The 21,758-nt window shown below is 57.0% G+C and overlaps 1 protein-coding gene across 6 annotated transcripts in view; it reads left to right on the top strand.

The window, feature by feature from the left end:
* The window catches only part of CRTC1 (CREB regulated transcription coactivator 1), a 102,307-nt gene that overhangs the window by 40,846 nt on the left and 39,703 nt on the right, over window positions 1-21,758 (top strand). For 4 of the 6 annotated variants that reach the window (XM_033200056.1, XM_033200055.1, XM_033200053.1 and 1 more), the window contains exons 2-3: window positions 20,273-20,389; window positions 21,474-21,521. In XM_033200056.1, the coding sequence (XP_033055947.1) occupies window positions 20,273-20,389; window positions 21,474-21,521 (165 nt within the window). The remainder of the gene's footprint in view (window positions 1-20,272; window positions 20,390-21,473; window positions 21,522-21,758) is intronic. The other 2 variants (XM_033200057.1, XM_033200054.1) reach the window with 1 other exon arrangement.

The following is a 21,758-nucleotide window of genomic DNA, read 5'->3' as shown; positions in this document are numbered from 1 at the left end:
GTCTTGCTCTGTTGCCCAGGCTGGAATGCAGAGGCACGATCTCAGCTCACTGCATCCTCTGCCTCCCGGGTTCAAGCGATTCTCCTGCCTCAGCCTCCCAAGTAGCTGGGATTACAGGCATGGGGCACCACTCCTGGCTAATTTTTGTATTTTTGGTAGAGATGGGGTTTCACCATGTTGGCCAGGCTGGTCTCGAACTCCTGACCTCAGGTGATCCACCTGCCACAGCCTCCCAAAGTGCCGGGATGACAGGCCTGAGCCACTGTAATTACCCGGCCTACACTCATATTTTGTGTATGGGTGGGCCACATTTTGTTTATCCATTTATTTGTTGGGTTTTGTCTTTTGGGTGTTGTTAACTGTCTACCTGCAGTTTGTAAGTCTGTTGACAAGTCATCTCCAGTCTCCCCATGGGGAGAGATGGAGACCTGTCTCTTCCCGTCTGCCTTAGCATCCTTGCTTCTGAAGACAGCTCTCAGGAAGTAGCAGGGCATGAGGAAGGGATGAAGGGTGGGTGTCTGTGTCACCACGTGGCATCTCCATGCTGTGGCTTAAAGCATTGGAAGTTTGTGGCCAAGGCTGGTTCACCGGGGACCCCAGGTCCAGAACGGGTTTCCTAACGGTAGGCTTGCGTCACATTAGATAAAGGACCTCAGAGAGAACTCTGGAGGGTGAGAGGGCATCTGGTTGGTATTTCAGCCTAATTGCCATTTGTTTGGGGGCTGGAGAGGGAGCCTTAGCTGCATGTTTTGATGTAGTCAGATGGCCTGTGGACAACAGGGCAGTGGCCCTGCAGGGATACTGGTCCTAGATGGAGTGAGACAGCTCCTGCGTTGACCCACCTTGCCTGTGCCAGGCCCACAGCAGCCTCATCAGTGTAGGGCACATTGCACACATCACCGTCCTCTCAGTTGTCCCCGTGCTCCAGGAGTCCCCAGGAGGGAGGATGCATGTTGGTGTGTTAATGGCGATGGCATTCCACCATCACCCCAGACAGAAGCAGATACCGTGTGCTGCACTTATGAGATGTGTGAAACCTCCCCGCACAGAACAGAGCATCCCACATATGTGATCATGGGAGTCGAGAGAGCGACACCGTGAGCCGAGGGTGTCCCCTGGCCTCCAGGCGGGAACCGGTGGGGCGGATGGGCTCCTTGGCAGCATCGACACGGCTCCCTCGTCCCCTCTGTAGATGGCGAGGTCCCAGGAGGGAGCAGTGACAGCTGATCAGTCTGTGGGGTGGGATGTGTGGGTGCGTGGGGTGTTGTTCTCTGCACTCGCTAGGAGTCAATTTCATTTTCATCTTAAAAGAAAGAGAGAGGTAACGGGTTGTTGCTGTGCGTGGGGGGATTCCGTGATGAGCCGGCTCTAGGATCGAGGGACCTGGGGTTTTCAGGTTCTCAGCCCTGCCCTGGAAGGGGAGACAGCAGCACCTGTTGGAACTGGGGGGCCATGTGTGTTTCTGGTGGCTACTGTAACATATTAAAGTACTATACCTGGACTGCTTAGAACAAGAATGTCTTCTCTTGTGGTTCTAGAGCCCGGAAGTCTAAAATCCAGGTGTCGGCAGGGATGAGCTTCCTTTGGAGACTCTGGGGAGGAGTCTTTCCTGCCTCTTCCAGCTTTCAGTGGCTCCAGCCGTCCCTTGGCTTGTGGCCGCATCGCCCCAATCCTGGCTGTCCCGCTCTGCATCTGTGTCTCATCTTTTGTCCCTTAAAAGGACAGAGCTGCCACCTGATGTAGGGTCATCCCGGCTAATCCAGGATGATTTCTTCATCCCAAGAACCTTCCCTTAATTATGTCTGAAAAGACTCTTTTTTCAAATAAGGTCATACTCTCAGGTTCCAGGAATGAGGAGGTGGATATGACCTTTTGGGGACACCATGAACTCACTCCCCAGTACCTGAGCTGACCCGCATCAAGCGGTTGGGATCTGCCTCTCACCTACTTAGTTGCCTTGGCGGTTCCCTAAGGCCTCTGACCCTGTCACCCCCTTTCCACCTTCCCTCAGCACACTGGCCCCACCTGGGAGCACTCCCGCTGGTCCGTCCCTTGGACCCGCCTGGAGCTGGGGAGTGTCCCCTGTGTCCTGAGTACACCCAGGAGAACCCTGTATGCTTCACCTTGGGGAGCTCAGTGTCTTTTCTTCCTAGTGCTCTAGGCCAGCATCCCTGTGTGAGACCCCCCTCGCTACCTAGTGCCCCCGCCTGGCCCCTCGTGGCAGTGCTGAGGGGGAGGCCTCCTGTGACTTCTGACCTCTGCAGGCCTTTGCACCTCTCGCCTCTTCTCTCCCCCAGCTCGGGCCTGAGGCCAGCACCCCTTAGGCGGCTTGATCCATCTTGGTTGTCCCTCCCTGTGGCTTCCAGGGAGCCCCTGTCCAGCTCCCAGAATCCTTGCTCTCCGTCATCACTTGGTTTCTGGGTTCCTGCCTGTCTCTATCCTGGAGAGGAGGAGTGGGAGTCTTTCGTCCCCACCCAGAGCCTAGGAGGCCTCGGGCACCCTCCTGGAGCAGAGGTCAGGGCAGCCTGGCCAGCCGTCCCCACACACGGGCCCCTGGGTCAGCGTTGGAGAAGACATCAGTGCCAGACCTGTGGCTATGCGTGCTCACAGGGGCACCAGGCTGCCGGCTGGACCTAGCTTGGCCACTTGCATCCCTGGGGAGGCCTGGCCATCCTTGGCACCAGCCCCTCCTCCCTCTTCCTGAGCCTCCCACATCTCTGGCCTGGGTCAGGGGCTTCTCCCTGCTCTCCTGGGTCTAATTCTTTCTCTCTCTCACGTGGCTCAGGTGTTCCGCCACCTTCCCCCAACACAGTCTGGCTTACGGGATCTGCCTTGGCCCTCCCGTGTTCTGGAGAATTCCTCTCTCCCCGTGTGTGGAACTTCCAGGGCTGCCGGTCACCCTGGCCGCTCCTGCTGCCCAGACCCCCTTGGGGACATCCCAGGGACGGGGGCCACCTAGCCTCAGCCCAGGTCTGCCTGTGCCCATGCAGATCTGCAATAAAGATGTTCTAGAAAGTACTTCCTCCCGACTCATGTACCACGCCCTCTATCTTCTCTGGAGTTGAGGCTGGGCCCTGGAACAGGCTCCAGCTCCTTGCTCTCCCAGCTGGTGACGCAGGAACATCTTCGCGCATAAATCTGCGTTCTGGACGATTTCCCTCAGGAGAGCTTCCCAGAAGTGGGATTACCGGGTCAGAGGGCAGGAACGTTGCTCAGGCACTTGGTGGACGCTGCCAAATGGCTCGGCCGGCACTCCCAGCCACCTGCCTCTCAGAGCCCCACGCATTTCCAGCACTGCTGACGTGTGCCGGCCTCGCTTCACCCCTCGGTCCCCGGGGGACAGCAGAGGAGGCCCAGGCCCAGGAGGGGAGCTGGCTGCCCCAGAGGAGCCCTCAGGTGGCCGGCTACAGGGATGAGGTGAGAGCCATGTCATCTGCTTCCCTGGGATCGTTCTTAGTGTGGGCTGGAGGTGGCATGGGGTTTGGTGAATATAGAGGGTTGAACAGTGTCCCCTCAAAAGTTCACTTTCATCCAGAACCTGTGAGTGAGCTCATTTGGAAATAGGGATTTTACAGATGGAATTAAGTCATGATGAGGTCATTATGGAATAGGGTGGGCCCTAAATCCAGTGACTGGTATCCTTATAAAGAAGGCAGAGGCCGGGCGCGGTGGCTCGCTCCTGTAATCCCTGTACTTTGGGAGATCGAGGCGGGCGGATCATGAGGTCAGAGTTTGAGACCAGCCTGGCCAACATGGTGAAACCCCGTCTTTACTAAAAATACAAAAATTATCTGGTTGCAGTGGTGGGTGCCTCTAATCCCAGCTACTTGGGAGGCTGAGGCAGGAGAATTGCTTGAATCCAGGAGGCAGCAGTTGCAGCGAGCCGAGATCGTGCCACTGCATTCCAGCCTAGGTGACAGAGCAAGATTCCGTCTTGGAAAAAGAAAAAAGAGAAAAGAAGGCAAAACAGGCCAGGCACAGTGGCCGAGGCCTGTAATCCCAGCACTTTAGGAGGCCAAGGTGGGAGGAGTCCAAGTCTAGCCTGGGCAACATAGCCAGACCCTATCTCTGCAAAAAATTAAAAAATAATTGGCCAGGCATGGTGACGTGCGCCTGTAGTCCCAACTACTCAGGAGGCTGAGGCAAGAGAATCGCTTGAGCTCAGGAGTTCTAGGCTGTGAGCTATGATTCTGAGCTATGATTCTGCCACTGCACTCCGGTCTGGGTGACAGAGTGGGACCCTGTCTCAAAAAAACAAACAAGGCAAAACAGAGGCACAGGGACAGAAAGGGAAAAGGACAAGGCCAGGCACAGTGGCTCATGCGGTAATCCCCAGCACTTTGGTAGGCTGAGGCAGGCGGGTCACGAGGTCAGAATATCGAGACCATCCTGGCTAACACGGTGAAATTCTGTCTGTACTAAAAATAAAAAAAATTAGTCGAGTATGGTGGCACGCATCCGTAGTCCCAGCTATGTGGGAGACTGAGGCAGGAGAATCGCTTGAACATGGAGGCAGAGGTTGCAGTGAGCCGAGATCACGCTACTGTACTCCAGCCTAAAAAAGAAGACGGGGAAAGGACACAACAAGACAGAAGCAAAGAGTGAGGCGATCCATCTACAAGCCAAGAGGCGCTGAGGACAGCCAGCAGCCGCCACAGCTGGGAGAGAGGCCACCTTGCTTTTATTTTATTTTATTTTATTTTGAGACAGAGTCTCACTCTGTTGCCCAGGCTGAAGTACAGTGGCATGATCTCGGCTCGCTGCAACCGCCGCCTCCTGGATTCAAGCAATTCTCCTGCCTCAGCCTCCCAAGTAGCTGGGATTACAGGCGCCTGTCACCATGCCTGGATAATTTTCTTTTGTATTTTTAGTAGAGATGGGGTTTCACCATGTTGGTGAGGCTGAGCTCAAACTCATGACCTCAGGTGATCCACCCACCTCAGGCTTCCAAAGTGTTGGGATTACAGGCGTGAGCCACGGTGCCTGGCCTCCACCTTACTTTGAGAGCCTGCAGAGCTGTGTGGGAACACGTCTCTGTTGTGTCAGCCACCTGGTTTGTGCTCATTTCTTTTTTTTTTTTTTTTTTTGAGACGGAGTCTCGCACTGTCGCCCAGGCTGGAGTGCAATGGCCGGATCTCAGCTCACTGCAAGCTCCGCCTCCCGGGTTTACGCCATTCTCCTGCCTCAGCCTCTGGGTAGCTGGGACTACAGGCGCCCGCCACCGCGCCCGGCTAGTTTTTTGTATTTTTTTTTTTTTTTTTTAGTAGAGACGGGGTTTCACCATGTTAGCCAGGATGGTCTCGATCTCCTGACCTCGTGATCCACCCATCTCGGCCTCCCAAAGTGCTGGGATTACAGGCTTGAGCCACCGTGCCTGGCCTGTGCTCATTTCTTACTGCAGCCCCAGGAGACTATCATGCCCAAGAGTTGGGGATGGACCAAGGAGGACTCTGGGGTCAGGACAAGTGCCCCCTCCCCTGGTGACCTGGCCCTCCCGGTGAGGTTGCCCAGAGGTTGGGGGAGTGTCCCGTCCTGGCCCATCTCTGCCTCTCCACCTCCTTTTGTTACTAGGTGAAGAACTGTTCATTAGCCTCATTTGAAACTTTATTCTCAGGCCTCTTCAGCTTCCATCGCTGCCTGGGATGCATTGCGGGTAAGCAAAACCAGGACAACGGGCTTGGGCTTAAAAGTATCAGAGATCCCGATTTCATTCATTCCTGACACCAAGTCACTTGAAAAAGCAGTTGTAACATCACAGAGCAGCTCCAGGAAACTTCTCTGTGCCTTATCTTCTTCTTCCTTTTTTTTTTTTTTTTCCGATACGGAGTTTCTCTCTTGTGGCCCAGGCTGGAGTGCAATAGTGCGATGTTGGCTCACTGCAACCTCCGCCTCCTGGTTTCAAGTGATTCTCCCACTTCAGCCTCCTGAGTAGCTGGGATTACAGGCATGTGCCACCACACCTGATTAATTTTATATTTTTAGTGGAGATGGAGTTTCACTGTGTTGGCCAGACTGGTCTCAAATCCTGACCTCAAGTGATCTGCCCACCTTGACCTCTCAAAGACTTCCCAAAGTTCTGGGATTACAAGTGTGAGCCACCTTGCCTGGCCTTTTTTTTTCTTTTTTTTTTTTTTTTGAGACAGAGTCTTGCTCTGTCACCCAGGCTGGAGTGCAGTAGCACGATCTCAGCTTACTGCAACCTCCGCCTCCTGAGTTCAAGCGATTCTCCTGCCTCAGCCTCCCAAGTACCTGGCATTACAGGTGCCTGCTATCATGCCTGGCTAAGTTTTGTATTTTTAGTAGAGATGGGGTTCTACCATGTTGACCAGCTGGTCTCGAACTCCTGACATCAGATGATCCACCTCCCTTGGCCTCCCAAAGTGCTGGGATTACAGGTGTGAGCCACCGCACCTGCCTGCCTAATTTTCTTTAGAAGTTGGTTCAGGCTGGGTGTGGTAGCTCACGCCTGTAATCCTAGCACTGTGGGAGGCTGAGGCAGGAGGATTGTTGGAGCTCAGGAGTTCGAGACAAGCCTGGGCAACATAGGGAGACCACGTCTCTACTAAAAATAAACTAGCTAAGCGTGTTGGCCTGCGGCTGTAGTCCCAGCTACTGGGGAGGTTGAGGTAGGAAGATTGCTTGAGCCCGGAAGGTTGAGGCTGCAGTGAGCCATGATTGCACCACTGCACTCCAGCCTGGGTGACAGAGCAAGACCCCATCTTTAAAAGAAGAATAATAATAAGAAGAAGAATCTGTTGGTTCAGTTTCATTTGCTTGGAAGCCTCTTCCGTTCCCAGCCCTGCAGCCCTGTGGCCTTCCCCAGAGGTGGTATCCACTCTCCTTATCCTTCTGCTTGGCCCCGCTGGAGCCTGTGGCAGATTCCTGTGGCTGCAGGTGAAGCCAGGAGCTGTGACTCCTACCTGGCCCTCAGTGATTATGATGGGGTCACATACTGGGTGCCAGGTTCTGCCACGCTCCGCCCAGGGGCCACTGCCCAGCAGCAAGTGTGCTTAACCATGCAGCTCCCCACACAGATTGAGGTGGGATGGTGCACCATCCTGTGCCTATATCCTGTCCAGGGCTGGCCACAGCCTTTGCTGGCTCACTCTGGGAAGGTGGCCTGCGTCTCCAGCTGGCCCTGCTGGTGGCGGTGGGGATGGGCTCTCCCGAGGGCTTCAGCAGCCCTTAAACAATGTAAGGGCTTTTTGCCGTGTGTGGACCCAACGAAGCACATCGCCAGCTCCTTACTCGGGGTCCCTCCTGCCTCCCCTGGATCTGCTGGGGCATGTCCCAGTCAGGGGGTGCCTAGTGAACACTGAGCCCCCCTGCTTCACGCTCTACCAGGTACAGCCCCTGGACTTTGGGGTGGAGTCGGGGTCACACCCACAGGGCCTTCCGGGGAGTCGTGTATTCCGGAGGGGTGCTTCTCCCGGTGTACTGGGGCCCCCCTACTCCCCACAGGCCTGCCATAGAGTCACTGGCTGGGCATTCGCCACCCCTTGTGCTGTCCTGGTTTGAACTTCATCTACACCCTCCCCGTCCCTCTGCAGTGACCACCATGAGTGCTGGCCTGGCCTGGCCTGGTCTCTGCTCCCTGTGTCCAGCCTCCACTCCCACCCCTGCAGTTCCTGCCGCCCGACCCGCTGCATACCTCATCCTTCACCCTGGATGGTTCCTGTAACCACCCCTCCCAACTCCCTAGTCTCAGGATTCCTGCCCCCCTCTGGGCCCTTATTGACCCTACTCTGCAGCCAATGGTGCCCCCCTTGGTCCCCCTACTCCTGGGGACCAGCCCAGAGGCCTCCAGTGGTCCCCGTGGCCGTCTCCTCCTAGTGTGCCCCCAGTTGTGGCCTTAGTTGAGTCCCGTGTCCAGAGGGAGCTTGGAGAGGAAAGGGTTTGTCCCAGGCCCTCCACAGTTCAGGGGCTGCGTTTGTTTCCTTCTTTCCTCCTTCCTTCCCTCTCTCTCTCCTTCCTTTCTTCCTTTTATTTTTAAGAGACAGTGTCTCGCTCTGTTGCCCAGGTTGGAGTGCAGTGGCACAATCTTGGCTCACGGCAGCCTCCACCTCCTGGACTCAAGCAGTCCTGCCTCTGCCTCCCGTGTTGCTGGGACTACAGGGGTGTGTGCCAATGTGCTCAGCCTGGGCTAGTTTTATTAGGCTGCCATAGCGAAGCACCATGAATCAGGTGGCTTAAGACAATAGAAATGTATTGTCTCTCATCTCCGGAGGCCAGAAGTCTAAGATCGAGGAGTCAGCACGGTTGGTTCCTCCTGAGGCCATGAGGGAGAGCCAGTCTCAGGCCTCTTTCCAGCTCCTGGTGGCCCCAGCAATCCTCGGCAGGCCCTTGGCTTGTAGACGCAGCACCCCGATCTCTGCCTCTGTTGCTGCCTGGCCCACTTTCCTCAGTGTCTCTGTCCTCCCCTCTCATGGGGGCACCAGTCATTGGATGCAGGGACCTCCTTAATTCCAGGATGATCTCATTTCAAGATCCCACACTAATTACATCTGCAGAAACTCTCTATTTTCAAATAAGGTCACATTCCGAGGTTCTGGTGGACATGAGTTTCGCGGGGGGCTGTGAGTCCATCTAGCACAGGACCCTATTCATCCCGGGCTGCCTGGCCTTGAACTCTGGGCCGCTCCTGCTACCTTGTGCTGCCTCCGGGTGGTCAGTAGGCCCCCCGCCAGCCCCCATGCGTCCCTAGCCCGTGAACCCCACTGAGTAGGCACATTGCTTATCTTTGGGAGACTTGTTCCCGAAACACCGCCCACAACTTCCTGCTTGTCACATCTTGGCTGCCTGGCTGCCCTGGGGGGTGGGGGCAGGCACTGCTGGTCACCCTTGTATCGCAGATACTTGGCCCTTCAGGGCTAGGGCACACTGGAACCCGGACCAGAAACCTCCTCTCCTCACCCACCCTGCGCCCCACGGGCTCCTGCAGAGAGAATCCTGGGCTCTGTGGGCTTTGCCTGGGTTTGGCTGCCTGTGGTTGCCCCCTGATGACTTGGGATGTGGGGCGGTTCTGGGCTGCCCAGTTGCAGATACACCTGTTTATGGACAGTTCCTGGGGGTGGTGCTGGGCCCCCGGGGGCAGGGCATGTTGTCCTGCGGAAAGACACAGGCGGCTTATTTGTGAGCAGGTGCCGCAGACTGAACTCTGTCTCCCCCAAACTCACACGTTGAAGCCTTCACCCCCAGCGGGGCTGTCTTTGGAGGTGGGCTGTTAGGAGGTAGCTAAAGTTAAATCAGGCCATAAGGCGGGGAGTCCTGATCTCTAGGATTGGAGGCCTCATAAGAAGAGGAAGGGAGATCTCTAAGCACACACAGCTGGGAGAGGCCATGCGAGGACTCAGAAGGCGGCCCCCTCCTGGGCCAGGAAAGGCGCTATACCTGGAACCTGGTCTGGGTACTGCTGGGCCCTGATCTTGTACTTCCAGCCTCCAGAAGGAAGGCATTCTGTCCAGAGAAAGACGTTTCTGTCATTTAAGCTGCTTGGTCTTTGGTATTTTCTTTTCTTTTTTTTTGAGACGGAGTCTCACTCAGTCGCCTAGGCTGGAGTGCAGTGGTGTGATCTTGGCTCACTGCAAGCTCCGCCTCCCGGGTTCACGCCATTCTCCTGCCTCAGCCTCCCAAGTAGTTGGGACTACAAGCGCTCGCCGCCACGCCCAGCTAATTTTTTTGCATTTTTAGTAGAGATGGGGTTTCACTGTGTTAGCCAGGATGGTCTCGATCTCCTGACCTCGTGATCCGCCCGTCTCGGCCTCCTAAAGTGCTGGGATTACAGGCTTGAGCCACCGCACCCGGCCTGTCTTTGGTATTTTCTTGTGGCAGCCTGGGCTGCTAAGACAGAGGGTTATTTTGGATGCAGGGGCTGGGGGTCTGGCAGGGCTTCCTGGGGAGGTAGTGCTTGAACTGAGTCCCAGATGGTGAATGGGAACCGTTGTGGAAGGTTCCAGACAAGGGCTTGGTGGGTACAGGGCCCAGAGGCAAAAGGCGGGGGAAGGCCCTGAGTGCCGCCAGTGGGGAGTTGGGGTTTGCCTCTGGGGAAAGGAAAAGAGAGCTTTAAGCCTGGGGATACTCCAGAGGCCCTTCGGAATAACAACAGGAGGCCCGGTGTGTGGCTCACGCCTGTAATTCCAGCACTTTGGGTGACCAGGTGGGAGGATCACTTGAGGCCAGGAGTTCAAGACCAGCCTGGGCAACATAGGAAAACCCCATGTCTGAAAATAAAAAACTTAGCTGAGTGTGGTGGCGTGCACCTGTAGTCCCAACTACTTGGGAGGCTGAGGCAGGAGGATCATTTGAACCCAGAAGGTTGAGGCTACAGTGAGCCATGTTCACTCTACTGCACTCCAGCCTGGGCAATAGGGCAAGACCTGTCTCTTAAAAAAAAAAAAAAAAGGCCGGGCGCGGTGGCTCAAGCCTGTAATCCCAGCACTTTGGGAGGCCAAGACGGGCGGATCACAAGGTCAGGAGATCGAGACCATCCTGGCTAACACAGTGAAACCCGTCTCTACTAAAAAATACAAAAACTAGCCGGGCGAGGTGGCGGGCGTCTGTAGTCCCAGCTACTCGGGAGGCTGAGGCAGGAGAATGGCGTAAACCCGGGAGGCGGAGCTTGCAGTGAGCTGAGATCCGGCCACTGCACTCCAGTCCGGGCGACAGAGCAAGACTCCGCCTCAAAAAAAAAAAAAAAAAAAAAAAAATGATGACAAGACACAGCCCTCCCAGCTGGGGAAAGAGCCTGGATTGTAACTGAGGCCCCTCCTGTCGTCCCTTAGTGCCTCAGTTTACCAGCTTGCAAAATAAGGGTACAGCTGTGTCTCCCCCCTCTTAGGACTGCTGCAAGACCCACCCAGGGTGGGCACTTGGCCAGCTGGCAGGGCTGGAGTCTCCTTTGTGGGGAGGGAGGCCCCTGTGAGCCAGCTGTGTGTACTCAGCCCCCAAGGGAACCTTCACACGTCCCAGCCACCACCTACAAGAGAAACAAAACGTGCTCACGGCGGACCCTCTGTTCAGCTGGGTCTGGAAATTTGGCAGCGGCAACCATGCCTGATAAAAGGCATTCCGAGGCAGGCCTGGTGTTTGTATATGTGGTTCTGTATTTACACGATTGGAGGGAGGGAGGAGGCAGCAGGGAAGTGTCTCCAGGGCCCAGGAGACTCGGCCTGGAATCCACGTGCCCGTGATGCTCTCATCATCATTCCTTATCGCTTCCCAAGCTTGGCAGATGTTTACTGAGGAACTCTGGTGGACCAGGCATGCAGCGAGGGGTCAGCTCGGCTCTTCTCACCGGGCCCTCAGTGAACGTGGGGATCCACAGCTTGGAGGGACTGAGGCAAAAACAAAGTTGACAGCCAGAATGAACTCAGAATGGACCAAAGACCTAAATGCAAGAAACCAAGTGTAAAACTCCTGTAAGAAAACAGAGGGGCTGGCCAAGCATGGTGGCTCCTGCCTATAATCCCAGCATTTTGGGAGGCCAAGGTGAGCAGATCGCTTGGGGTCAGGAGTTCAAGACCAACCTGGCCAACATGGTGAAACCCGTCTCTACTAAAAATACAAAAATCCACCAGGCTTGGTGGCGCCCACCTGTAGTCCCAGCTACTTGGGTGGCTGAGGCAGGAGAATCTCTTGAGGTTCAGTGAGTCAAGATTACGCCACTGCACTCCAGCCTGGGCGACAAAAGTGAGACTCCATCTCAAAAAAAAAGTCGGGAACAGATAAATCCACAGAGACAGGAAGCGGATTAGTGGCTGCTAGGGGCTGGGGGATGGGGAATGGGGAGTGACTGCTGATGCGTACGGGGTTTCTTTAGGGAGTGATTGAAATGTTCTAGAACCAGACAGAGGTGATGGTTGACAGTGTACTAAACGCCTCTGAATCATTCACTTTCAAACAAGATCGTGGTAAATTTTTTATGTGGATTTTATTGCAGCTTTTTTGAAAGCATATTTTTCACGTAAAAGATTTTCAAAAAATAAAAAGGAACAGGCCACAAAGAGAAACCAATGGTGGGCTGGGCGCAGTGACTTACACCTGTCATCATCCCAGCACTTTGGGGTCCAAGGTGGGAGGATTGCTTGAGGCCAGCCTGGACAACCTAGGGTTTTGTCTCAACAGACAAAAAAAAAAAAAAAATGGCCATGGTGGTGTACACCACTACTCCCAGCTACTTAGGAGGCTGAGGTGGGAGGATTGTTTGAGTCTGGGAGGTTGAGGCTGCAGTGAGCCCTGATCATGCTGCTGCACTCCAGCCTGGGCCATAGACCAAGACTCTGTCGCAAATAAAAAGAGAGAGAAAGAAAACAGACACGGGACATCACAGGCTGTGGCTTTGCCGCTGCGAGCTGTGTTCCCACACACACCGTCTCCCGAGGTGGGCAGTGGCCAGCACCCTGGGGAGCATCTGTCAGGGCTGGCAGCTCCTGCTACACAGCCGAGGATCCCCTCAGTCACCAGCCTGTTCGCCTGGGACCCAGCACCTGGAGGTGGGCAGCAGCTTCCACATTCCCTGTGTACCCTGCAGCCATTACCCAGCCCGGGCCTCTGGGAGAATGAATTGATCAGGGGATGCCGGGCATGCATCCCTTACCCCTACAGCGAGGTGTCCGGGCAGAAAATCCTCCCCCACAACATGGACAGGAGATTGCCGATGGGCATCTGAGCAAAATGCGTGCGATCTGGGGCTCTTTGCTGGGCCCTTGGAGGAGCACAGGAGGATGCTTGAGGGTCAGACATGGGAAGTTCTGTGTGCACAAGTCAGAGGCAGAAGGCTTTGCTGCAGCCTCCGACATCACTCGGAGCTTTGAGGGTGCCTGTCAGAGACTTGGACGCCCCAGGGCAGGGCAGAGGCCCGAGGGCTTTCGTCCCTGTCTCCCTTCTCACGTTGGCATTGGCCCCTCCTGGCACCGGGGATGCCGTCCCTGCTAGTGCGTCTGGTTAAAAGCCGGCCCGGAGGCTGTTCACCTCCTTGGTTCTGCTTGATTCAGGGCAGTGACAAGGGGAACCCCTGGGGAGTGGGGGATCCTGAGCGTGGTGCTGGATCAAGGCGCACGCCAGCTCCTGCAGGCCTCATTTTGAAGCCGAGGTCTCAACTGCAGGGAGCAGATGGCATGTCCCCCGGGAGTGCTGGGGCGGGGGCGGTGACAGGGCTGTGGGGCCGGCTCCTTCACCATGGGCCTGGGCAGCGTGGGCAGGTGAGGCCTCACGGTGGAGGCCTGGAGCGTTTAAGAGAAGAGTCCTGCTCTGGCTGTTGATGCTGAGTGGCTCCAGAAGCTTCTGTTCCGTCGGTGACCATATTTCACCCCTGGTGGCCCGTCTCAGACCCTTTGAGCTCGCAGTCCTGGGCCTCTGCATCTGCTGTTCCTCCTCCCCTGCAAGACTCCCCCATGCTATGTCTCTGCCAGTCCACCGCTGCACGGTGGCTCAGGCTGAAGCTCCAGCATTCACCACTTGCCTGGAGATCTAATGCTTGCTGCTCGCTCTGGGCTACGGGCTTGTGTGAGCAGTGCCCGTCTGGCTGGCTGGCAGCCACGTCCACTGAACCTAGAACCATGCCCAGTGCTGGGCAGACTCTCGCCTTGAGTCTGGGAGGGGAGGTGGGGATGCTGCTATGGTGGGGCGGGAGCCGGACTGGCTGAGCGGGTGGGTGCCCGAGCCTCAGCTGGTTCTCAGCTATTGGCCCAGCTGGGCTTCGCGCCAGCATTAGAGGTTCCAGCCAGCGTGGACATGGGAGGATGAAGGCTCCTGCCCTGTGGGGGTGTCCTTCAAGTCACCACACATTCCTGCCTGTGGCTGCTGGCACGCTTGGAGAGCCCTCCAAGGCCCAGGCCTCCTTCCCCATTCCAGGGTCCCTCTGCCCTCATCAGCCTTGCCAGAACTCCATTTTGGGAAGCCCTGAGTTATGGGGCTGCAGGGTCAAGGGGTGCGAATCCCCGGGGTCCCGGTCAGCTCCCAGGATCCAGGATCCAGGATCCAGGTGTGTCCTGTGCATTCACTGGGCTGAAGAAAGTGTTCGCTCCTCCCCTTCCTCTTGTAGGGCCACGCCCCAGGCTGAGGTGCATGCTGCCTCAGCACTCAGGCAGTCCCTGTGCTTTCTTGAGCCTCAGTTTCCCCATCTGGACTGTCAGGGGAGGGGCCATGCAGAGGGTGGCCCCTTGGGGGAAGCTCAGTGCTGGGGAGCAGTGGGCCCAAGGGGAAGAGCCTTCTGGTACAGGCAACGCCGGTACAAAGGCCCGGAGGTAGTGACTGGTGGCTCTGGGAGGAAGCGTGTGAGCTGGAGCCTAGTGGTCAGGGAGAGTAGAGACTAGACCTTGAAGCCTAGAGGTGGGGAGGGGGGGAAACTGAGGACTGCTTGGCACAGACAGCGCCTCCCTCCCTGGTCCCCCACAGGGAGGCCCTGGGCCTGCCACGGCTTTGCAGGTCCGAGCTCAGCCATCAGCACCGTCTGCTTCCCTCAATCTCATTAGAAGGTTGGCCAGTTGCCATGGCAATTGCTTCTGGGCCTGACCAAGGCTGGCCCCGTCTGCAGAGCGAGCCCCAGGGAGGGCCAGCAGGTTGGGGTGTCTCTGTGCCCTGTGCAGGGTTCCCGGGAGACTGGGTGCTGCCCGAACATCTCTCCACGTCCTGGAGAAGTAGCCACAGCCGTATTGCACCGGAGCCACCCCAGGGCCACCCGCCCCCCATTCCCCCGCCTCACGGCCCCTGCTCCATCCAGCCCTGTGGATGCCACCTGGACGGGGCAGGGGACGTAGACTCAGCAGGACGTGGACGTGGGCACAGCCAGAGGCAGAGGTGGGCGTTCTCCAGGGCGAGGGTCCTGTCAGCAAGGGGTGAGGGTCAGCGGAGGCCTGAGAAGCCACCTTTACACAGGGCTCTGTAGAGGGGTCAGGTGGGGAGGTAGGACTTTGTGTGAGGGAGTCCCGGTGCAGGCTGTAGCAGGAGCAGGGGTCCCTGCGGTCAGCTTGTAGCATCAGAGCTGGGTCCACATTTGCCCCCCACGTGCCTCCATTGATGCTGACGAGTTCTCATCTGAGATCGGGTGGCTTCAGTAACACTTGTCCCAGGAGGGGCCATGTGACTTCAGTCATGCTGGTCATGCAGGGGTTAAGTTCCAGGTGTGTGGGGCCTCAGTTTTCCCATCTGGAGAGTGGCATGTACTGGTACCCCCTCAAAAGCCCTGTAGAGGGGTGAATCATGTCCCACAAAAAGGTAGTCCACACCCTCACTCCTGGAACCTAGGAAGGTGACCTTACAGTTGACTCTTGGATCAGTGGTTTTGAGCCACACATATCTACTCATACATGGTTTCTCTCCTGCCTCTGCCATGCGTGAGACAGCAAGACCAAGCTGCCGCCCTCCTCCTGCTGCTGCTGTTCCTCCTCCTCCTTTTCCTCCTCTTCCTCCTCCTCCTCAACCAGCTCTTCATGAAGGACAGTGAGGAGTGAGGACAAAGACCTTTGGAATAATCCCCTTCCACTTCACAAATAGCAAACATTTTCTCTTCCTTAATGATTTTCTTAGTATCATTTTCTTTAGCTTTATTGTAAGAATACAGTAAGTAATACATAGAACATACCAAATGTGTGTTAATTGACCATATTATCAGTGAGGCTTCCAGTCAACAGTAAGCTATTAGTTAAGTGTTGGAGGAGTCAGAAGTTATACTGGGGTGGGGCACGGTGGCTCATGCCTCTAATCTCAGCACTTTGGGAAGCTGAGATGGGAGGACTGCTTGAAGCCAGGAGTTGGAGACCAGCTGGTCAACATAGTGAGACTCCATCTCTACAAAAAGTTAAAAATTAGCCTGGCATAGTGATTCGTGCTTGTGGCTCCAGATACTCAGGAGGCCAAAGCGGGAGGATCACCTGATCCTGGGAGGCCAAGGCCGCAGTGAGGTGTGATTGTGCCACTACCCTCCAGCCTGGGCGACAGAGTGAGAGCCTGTCTCAAAAGAAATAAATGAAGAAATAAATAGAAGTAAAAAATATAAAAAGAAAAAAAATTATACTTGGATTTTTGACTGCATGAGGGTGGGCTCCCCAATCCCCGTGTTGTCTCAGGGTCAACTGTAGTTGGAAATTAGGGTCTCCAGATGAGACCGTCCTGGATTAGGGTGGGCCTTTCTCTTTAATTGTAAGAGAAAGGAGAGCTGAGCCAGGCCCAGTGGCTCACTCCTGTAATCCCAGCACTTTGGGAGGCTAAGGCAGGCGGATCACCTGAGGTCAGGGGTTTGAGACTAGCCTGGCTCACATGGCAAAACCCCATCTCTACTAAAATTACAAAAATTGGCTGGGTGTGGTGGTGTGCCTGCAATTCCAGCTACTCAGGAGCCTGAGGCAGGAGAATCGCCCTGCATGGGGGTCAGCGGGGAAGGGACAAGCTAGAGGCACTTTGGGGCTTGGGCGGCTGGAGGGAGTGAGGCTGGGGAGGCCGGAGGCAAAGCGTGGTTAGCGGGGCACCCACCCACCCGCCCTCAGCAGGGCCCTCCAAATCGCCAGTGGGGTCTACTACCACAGCTGGGGAGCTGGCACCAGGTACCCATCTATCTGGCCCACAGGCCATGAATGGGGGTGCCCTGGGAGCTGCAGCTTTCCCGACTCCTATGAGATGCCTTCTCCAGGCCTCAGCTGTTTCACCTGTGGGCGGCCTCGCTTGTTGACAGCCATGGGGATGGTGTGGAGACGGGACACCTGAGTCCCAGGTCAGCCCCGAGCCTCTCTGTAGGGCAGGCTGGAGCTGCTTGGCATCCTAGCTGCTGGCTCCAAGTGAGGGTTACACCTTGAGGTGGCTTGTGTTGCCTGGGCCAGCTGTGGAAAGGGGTGGCCAAGCTGCCGCCTGAGGCCTCCTGGGTTCTAATCTTAAGTGCTCGTACAGCCTCCAGACGGTCCTGTCACCTGGCTTGTGAAGTCAGCTGTGGAGGGGGCGCAGCAGCGTTCATTCGTTCATTCACCCCATCACATCTTTGTTCACTTGTGGATTCCGCTGGCAAGCGCTGCTGAGCAGCGGGCCCTGGGCTGGCTGCTGGGTTCATGGAGCTCATCCTCAGGGTCTCAGTGGTTTGGGGAACACAGCGTGGGGCGGGGGCAGGAGACTGTGACGTGGCAGTGAGAAAAGCTGTGATGTTGCCTGCAGTGCCGTGACATCTAGCAGTTCTTCCATCTGAGGCCAGAGGTCCGTGGGGGCAGAGCCCAGGCTGGCGTCCCACCACCCTGGGACCCCAGAGAAAGGAGGACCCTGCTCCCAGGGGTTCCAGCTAGGCCGGGGAGGACAGTCAGCTCCTGCAGTCTCAGGAGTCCCCATGCCCACCCTCTGGCTAGAAAATTCACTGGAAGGACTCCCCAGAAGCGGTTTTGTTCATGCTTATGGTTTATTGCAGCGAAAGGACACATTAAAATTACCCAAGGGAGGCTGGGTGTGGTGGCTAACACCTGTAATCCCAGCATTTTGGGAGGCTGAGGTGGGCGAATCTCTTGGGGTCAGGGGTTCGAGACCAGCCTGGCCAATGTGGTGAAACTCCCTCTCTACTAAAAATACAAAAATTAGCTGGGTGTGGTGTTGCACATCTGTAATCCCAGCTACTCAGGAAGCTGAGGTGAGAGAATCGCTTGAACCCTGGAAGCGGAGGTTGCAGTGAGCCGAGATAGGGCCACTGTACTCCAGCCTGGATGACAGAGCTAGACTCCATCTAAAAAAAAAAAAAATCATCCAAGGGAAGAGGCAGATGTGAATAGTGCACAATTCTCCCAGCATGGAGCACTGCCAGCTGCAGAAGCTCCCCTGGCCTGCATGTCCAGGGTCTTGTACTGGGGGCTGGTCCTACAGACGTAGCTGGGCACCCTCATGGCCAACCTGTCTCTAGTCCCTCCAGATGTCAAGCTGATGTGCCCAAACCCCCACCCTAAAACCACAGTGTGAACAGACTCTGCCATAGCCCAAGGCCTCAGGCACACAATGACACTCTTATCAGGCATGATATTCTCCTGCAGGTCACCTACCAGGAGCTGGGGACAAAGGCCAGACCTCTCTTTGGGCCAGGTTAACCCTTTACTGTACAACTCATGCAAAACCAAGAATGAGCATGAGCTTCCCCAAAAGAAGAGCAGCGGCCAGGCGTGATGGCTCACTCCTGTAATCCCAATACTTTGGGAGGCCGAGGCGGGTGGATCACTTGAGGTCAGGAGTTCAAGACCAGCCTGAGCAACATCGTGAAAAACCCCGTCTCTATTAGAAAAAAAAAAAAAAAAATAACCAGGCATGGTGACTTGTGCCTGTAATCCCAGCTACTTGGGAGGCTGAGGCAGGAGAATCACTTGAGCCTGGGAGGTGGAGATTGTAGTGAGCCAAGATGGCACCACTGCACTCCAGCCTGGGCAACAGAGTGAAAACTACATCTCAAAAAACAAAAACAACATCAACAAAAAAAGAAGAGCAGAATCCCTGCTCAGTGTCCACTCCTGGCCCGGGGCTATGCTCCGAAGCCTGAGTCCCTACAGCAAAGTGGGCGGGAGCTGGGTATTGTGGGCAAGGTTTGGACAGAGATGGGGCTTGGGAACCATGAGAGTTCTGTGCGTCCCCAGTCCTGTAGATTGTCCCTGCATCCCATGTTTCCTGTGGCCCAGGGGCATAGTGCAAACAAAGCTGCTTCAGGGAGTTCTTGCCCCTGATGTCTGGCCTCCTGGGAGCTAGCGGCTCAGCCCGTGTGGAAAACGCATGTGGCATGAGTACCTGCTGTGTCACACATCGTGTGTCCCTCTCACACCCGCCTGTAGCACTCACTCTAGGTGGGGGACACAGGTACAGGAGGGGTCACGCCTCTGGGGCCATGCAGTCAGTGAGAGGTGAACGTAGCACAGGTTTCTGTCATGCTACTTGGACACAGAAGAGGGTGGAGAAGGTCACGGGAGGCCACAGGTGACCTATGCCTAGGTAGGCGTGGGGTGGGAGCTGAGGGACCCCTACTCTGCACCCCGTCCCCTTGCTGCAGCGCAGAGCTGGCCTGTTTCATCTGGTGTGACTGCTGGGAAGGACACTTTGGGTGTTCGTCATGTATGTGTCCGGCCAGCGGCCACCAAGGGTTCCCAGCACAGACCCTGGGCCGGACCCGCAGACCCTCGAGAGCCACCCAGTAACACACAAGGTTAATCTTACCATTGGCTCCACTGCCGCTCACGGGAAACAGCTGTTTACCTGGGCGAGGTGCTCAGCCGGGCAGGCGGCCAGTTCCCGGGCTTTACTTCCACCTCCGGTGTCCAGGGCCCCCCCAGGAAGTTGGGGCGGTGGGGCGGCCAGCTCTCCACACACTACCAGGAGCTGTTTGTAAGGAACGAGTTGGCCTTGTTGTGTACACAGTATCCACCCTAGCAACCGCCCCTCCCTCCTGCCTACCCAGCCCCCGCCTCTCCTCACCGTAGCTGCCTCCCCTGGTTGTATGGCAGGCATCATGGACCAGCATCCCCAAGGGCCTCGGGTCGTGCCACCTGGGTCAGGGGCCTCTGTTACTGGCAAATCAGCGTCAGCCACATGAAGGGGAGGAGGCCAGATTCCAGCCCTGCTCAGAGTCAGCGTGACCAGTCAGGGAGTTCCTGGCCCCTGGTTCTGTGCCCCGATGCCATCAGGGAATGGGAAGCAGGGATGTAGCCGAGATGAAGGCACTCAGCTGGGCTCAGTCCCCAAGAGGCTGGGAGGTACCATGAGGAAGGAACATGGAGCTCAGGACCCCCTAGAACTCAAGCTGGGTCTGGGGGACTGACTTGGCTGTCCTGGCCCTGTGCGGGCTGCCATCAGGATCACAAGTCCCACCCTTTGAAGGCCATCACCACACTTCTGAGACAGCTCCCTCTGATTGAGGCCAGTGGAAAGCCGCCTGGCCTGCCAAGTCACAGCCTCTGGCCGTGATAAGAAATGGGTCCCCTGGGCTGGTGAGGGGCCTTCTTGGCAGGCTGCAGGCCCGCCAGTGCCTCTCTTGCTCATTCATTGACTGGCCGAGTCAGCAGCAAGGCAGCCAGCTCCCCAGGTTTGCAGCCATGGGTTTCCGCACGGTGCATTGCCCTGCCTGGGGAGCCGTCCCGGCACCTCGGGTTTCTGATTTCTGCCATTTTTGGTGGAGGGACACCTGGTTTCCTTAAGCATCTGGGTCATGAGGTCCTGCAAACTTCTGCACTTATGCTGTCAATCCCACCACTTGGGTCTTTTTGTGCCTTTGGGGCTGGCACTCCGGGGTGAGTCTGGGAGGTGATGCCTCCTGCAGCTGCTGGCCTCTCTCTCGCAGCTCCAGCTCCAGAAATCCCAGTACCTGCAACTGGGCCCCAGCCGCGGCCAGTACTATGGCGGGTCCCTGCCCAACGTGAACCAGATTGGGAGTGGTACCATGGACCTGCCCTTCCAGGTGAGTGCCCCACCCGCTGGCCCTGCCCCCATGGTGGGGAGCTTCCCCCAGCCTCCCACCAGGGGCCAGACATTGAAGACAGCTGGGGTCACCAGGCAGTTGCCGGAGCCCACCCAACCCTTGCCTTCTCCTTGTCTGCCCTGGGAACCGGAGGAAGCAGAGTGGCCCCGCCAGGGTGCACCAGGATCCCCCCCAACCCATTCCCCATCAGCAGACCCCGAGGCGAGCCCTCCATCTGGCTTCCAGCATTTCAGCAGCCGCTACACCTGTTGGCCGGCTGTGCGGCAGCGGGAACCGCTCGGGGCCGCTGGGGCTTGGCTCTGTCCTGCCTCACTAATCCACAAGCCCAGCAATTCTCAGAAGGAGGCCCGGCGGCCTGACCCCACTTGTCTGCAAACGTTTCTTGGCAGAGGCCCACACAGTGCGGCTCCCGCAGGCCGCACAGCCACCGTGCACAGCCTTATCGTAAACAGGAGATAAGGCCCACAGCGGCCCTCTTCCCTGTCCCTGGTCTGCGGGTGGAAATGGGGACGGGGTGGGGCCGAGGGAGCTGGCCTGTGAATCAGGGCCACCCCCAGGATGGTGTATGGGCTCTGCATGGACAGGCCCCCCTGGGGGTCACACCTACTCTGTGGCTGAGAAAACCACCTTGGAGACAGCCATGGCCACTGACAGGCCAGATGGAGCCGGAGCCCCTCCCGAGTCACCCACCAGCTCCACCCCCACCTGCACCGCTGCTGGACAGGGCAGGGATCCTTGGGCTGGCCCCACGGTGCACTTCCCCTGGCACACTGAGTGCGGGCCATCACTGATGCTGGGCCTGTTCGTTGTCACAGCCCTTCCTGGCTGGGTTTTCTCCCCTGTTGCCTGTCTCTCCCCTTCCTGTTTCTCCTGTCCCCTCTTCCCTGGAAGACAGTCTCTCTCTGGGCACCTCCCAAGCTCAGCCTGAGCAGGGCTGAGGGGCACAGGACCCTGTTGGGTGTCTGTCGCCCGAGGCCCACAGCCTGGGGGGGTCCCACGCATCCCGCCTTCGGGGCCAGGCAAGGCAGCAGCGTCTCAAAGTCTCGGTTCTTTGCATTTTCAGCCCAGCGGATTTCTGGGGGAGGCCCTGGCAGCGGCTCCTGTCTCTCTGGTAAATGAGCCCCCAGGCTGAGGCCGCGGCGTCCCCGGCGCCAGCCTGCAAGACCCCGACCCGTGTGCGGGCGCTGGGGATCCCTGAGCTCCCCAAGCGGCCGCCCCTGCGGCTCCCAGGGAGGTGGAGGTGTCCCGTCCGCCAAATGGAAATGGATCCACTCCGCACCCCCATCTCGGGAAGTGCGTATGGTCGCGTCGAGAGGCCCTGGGGACTCTTGGGGTCCATCTGGGGCAG

The sequence above is a fragment of the Trachypithecus francoisi genome, unplaced genomic scaffold (assembly GCF_009764315.1).
Source record: "Trachypithecus francoisi isolate TF-2019V2 unplaced genomic scaffold, Tfra_2.0 Lachesis_group5, whole genome shotgun sequence".
Classification (NCBI taxonomy): Eukaryota; Metazoa; Chordata; class Mammalia; order Primates; family Cercopithecidae; genus Trachypithecus; species Trachypithecus francoisi.
The sequence above is the reverse complement of the archived record's forward strand: the minus strand, read 5'-3'. Positions and strand labels throughout refer to the sequence as shown.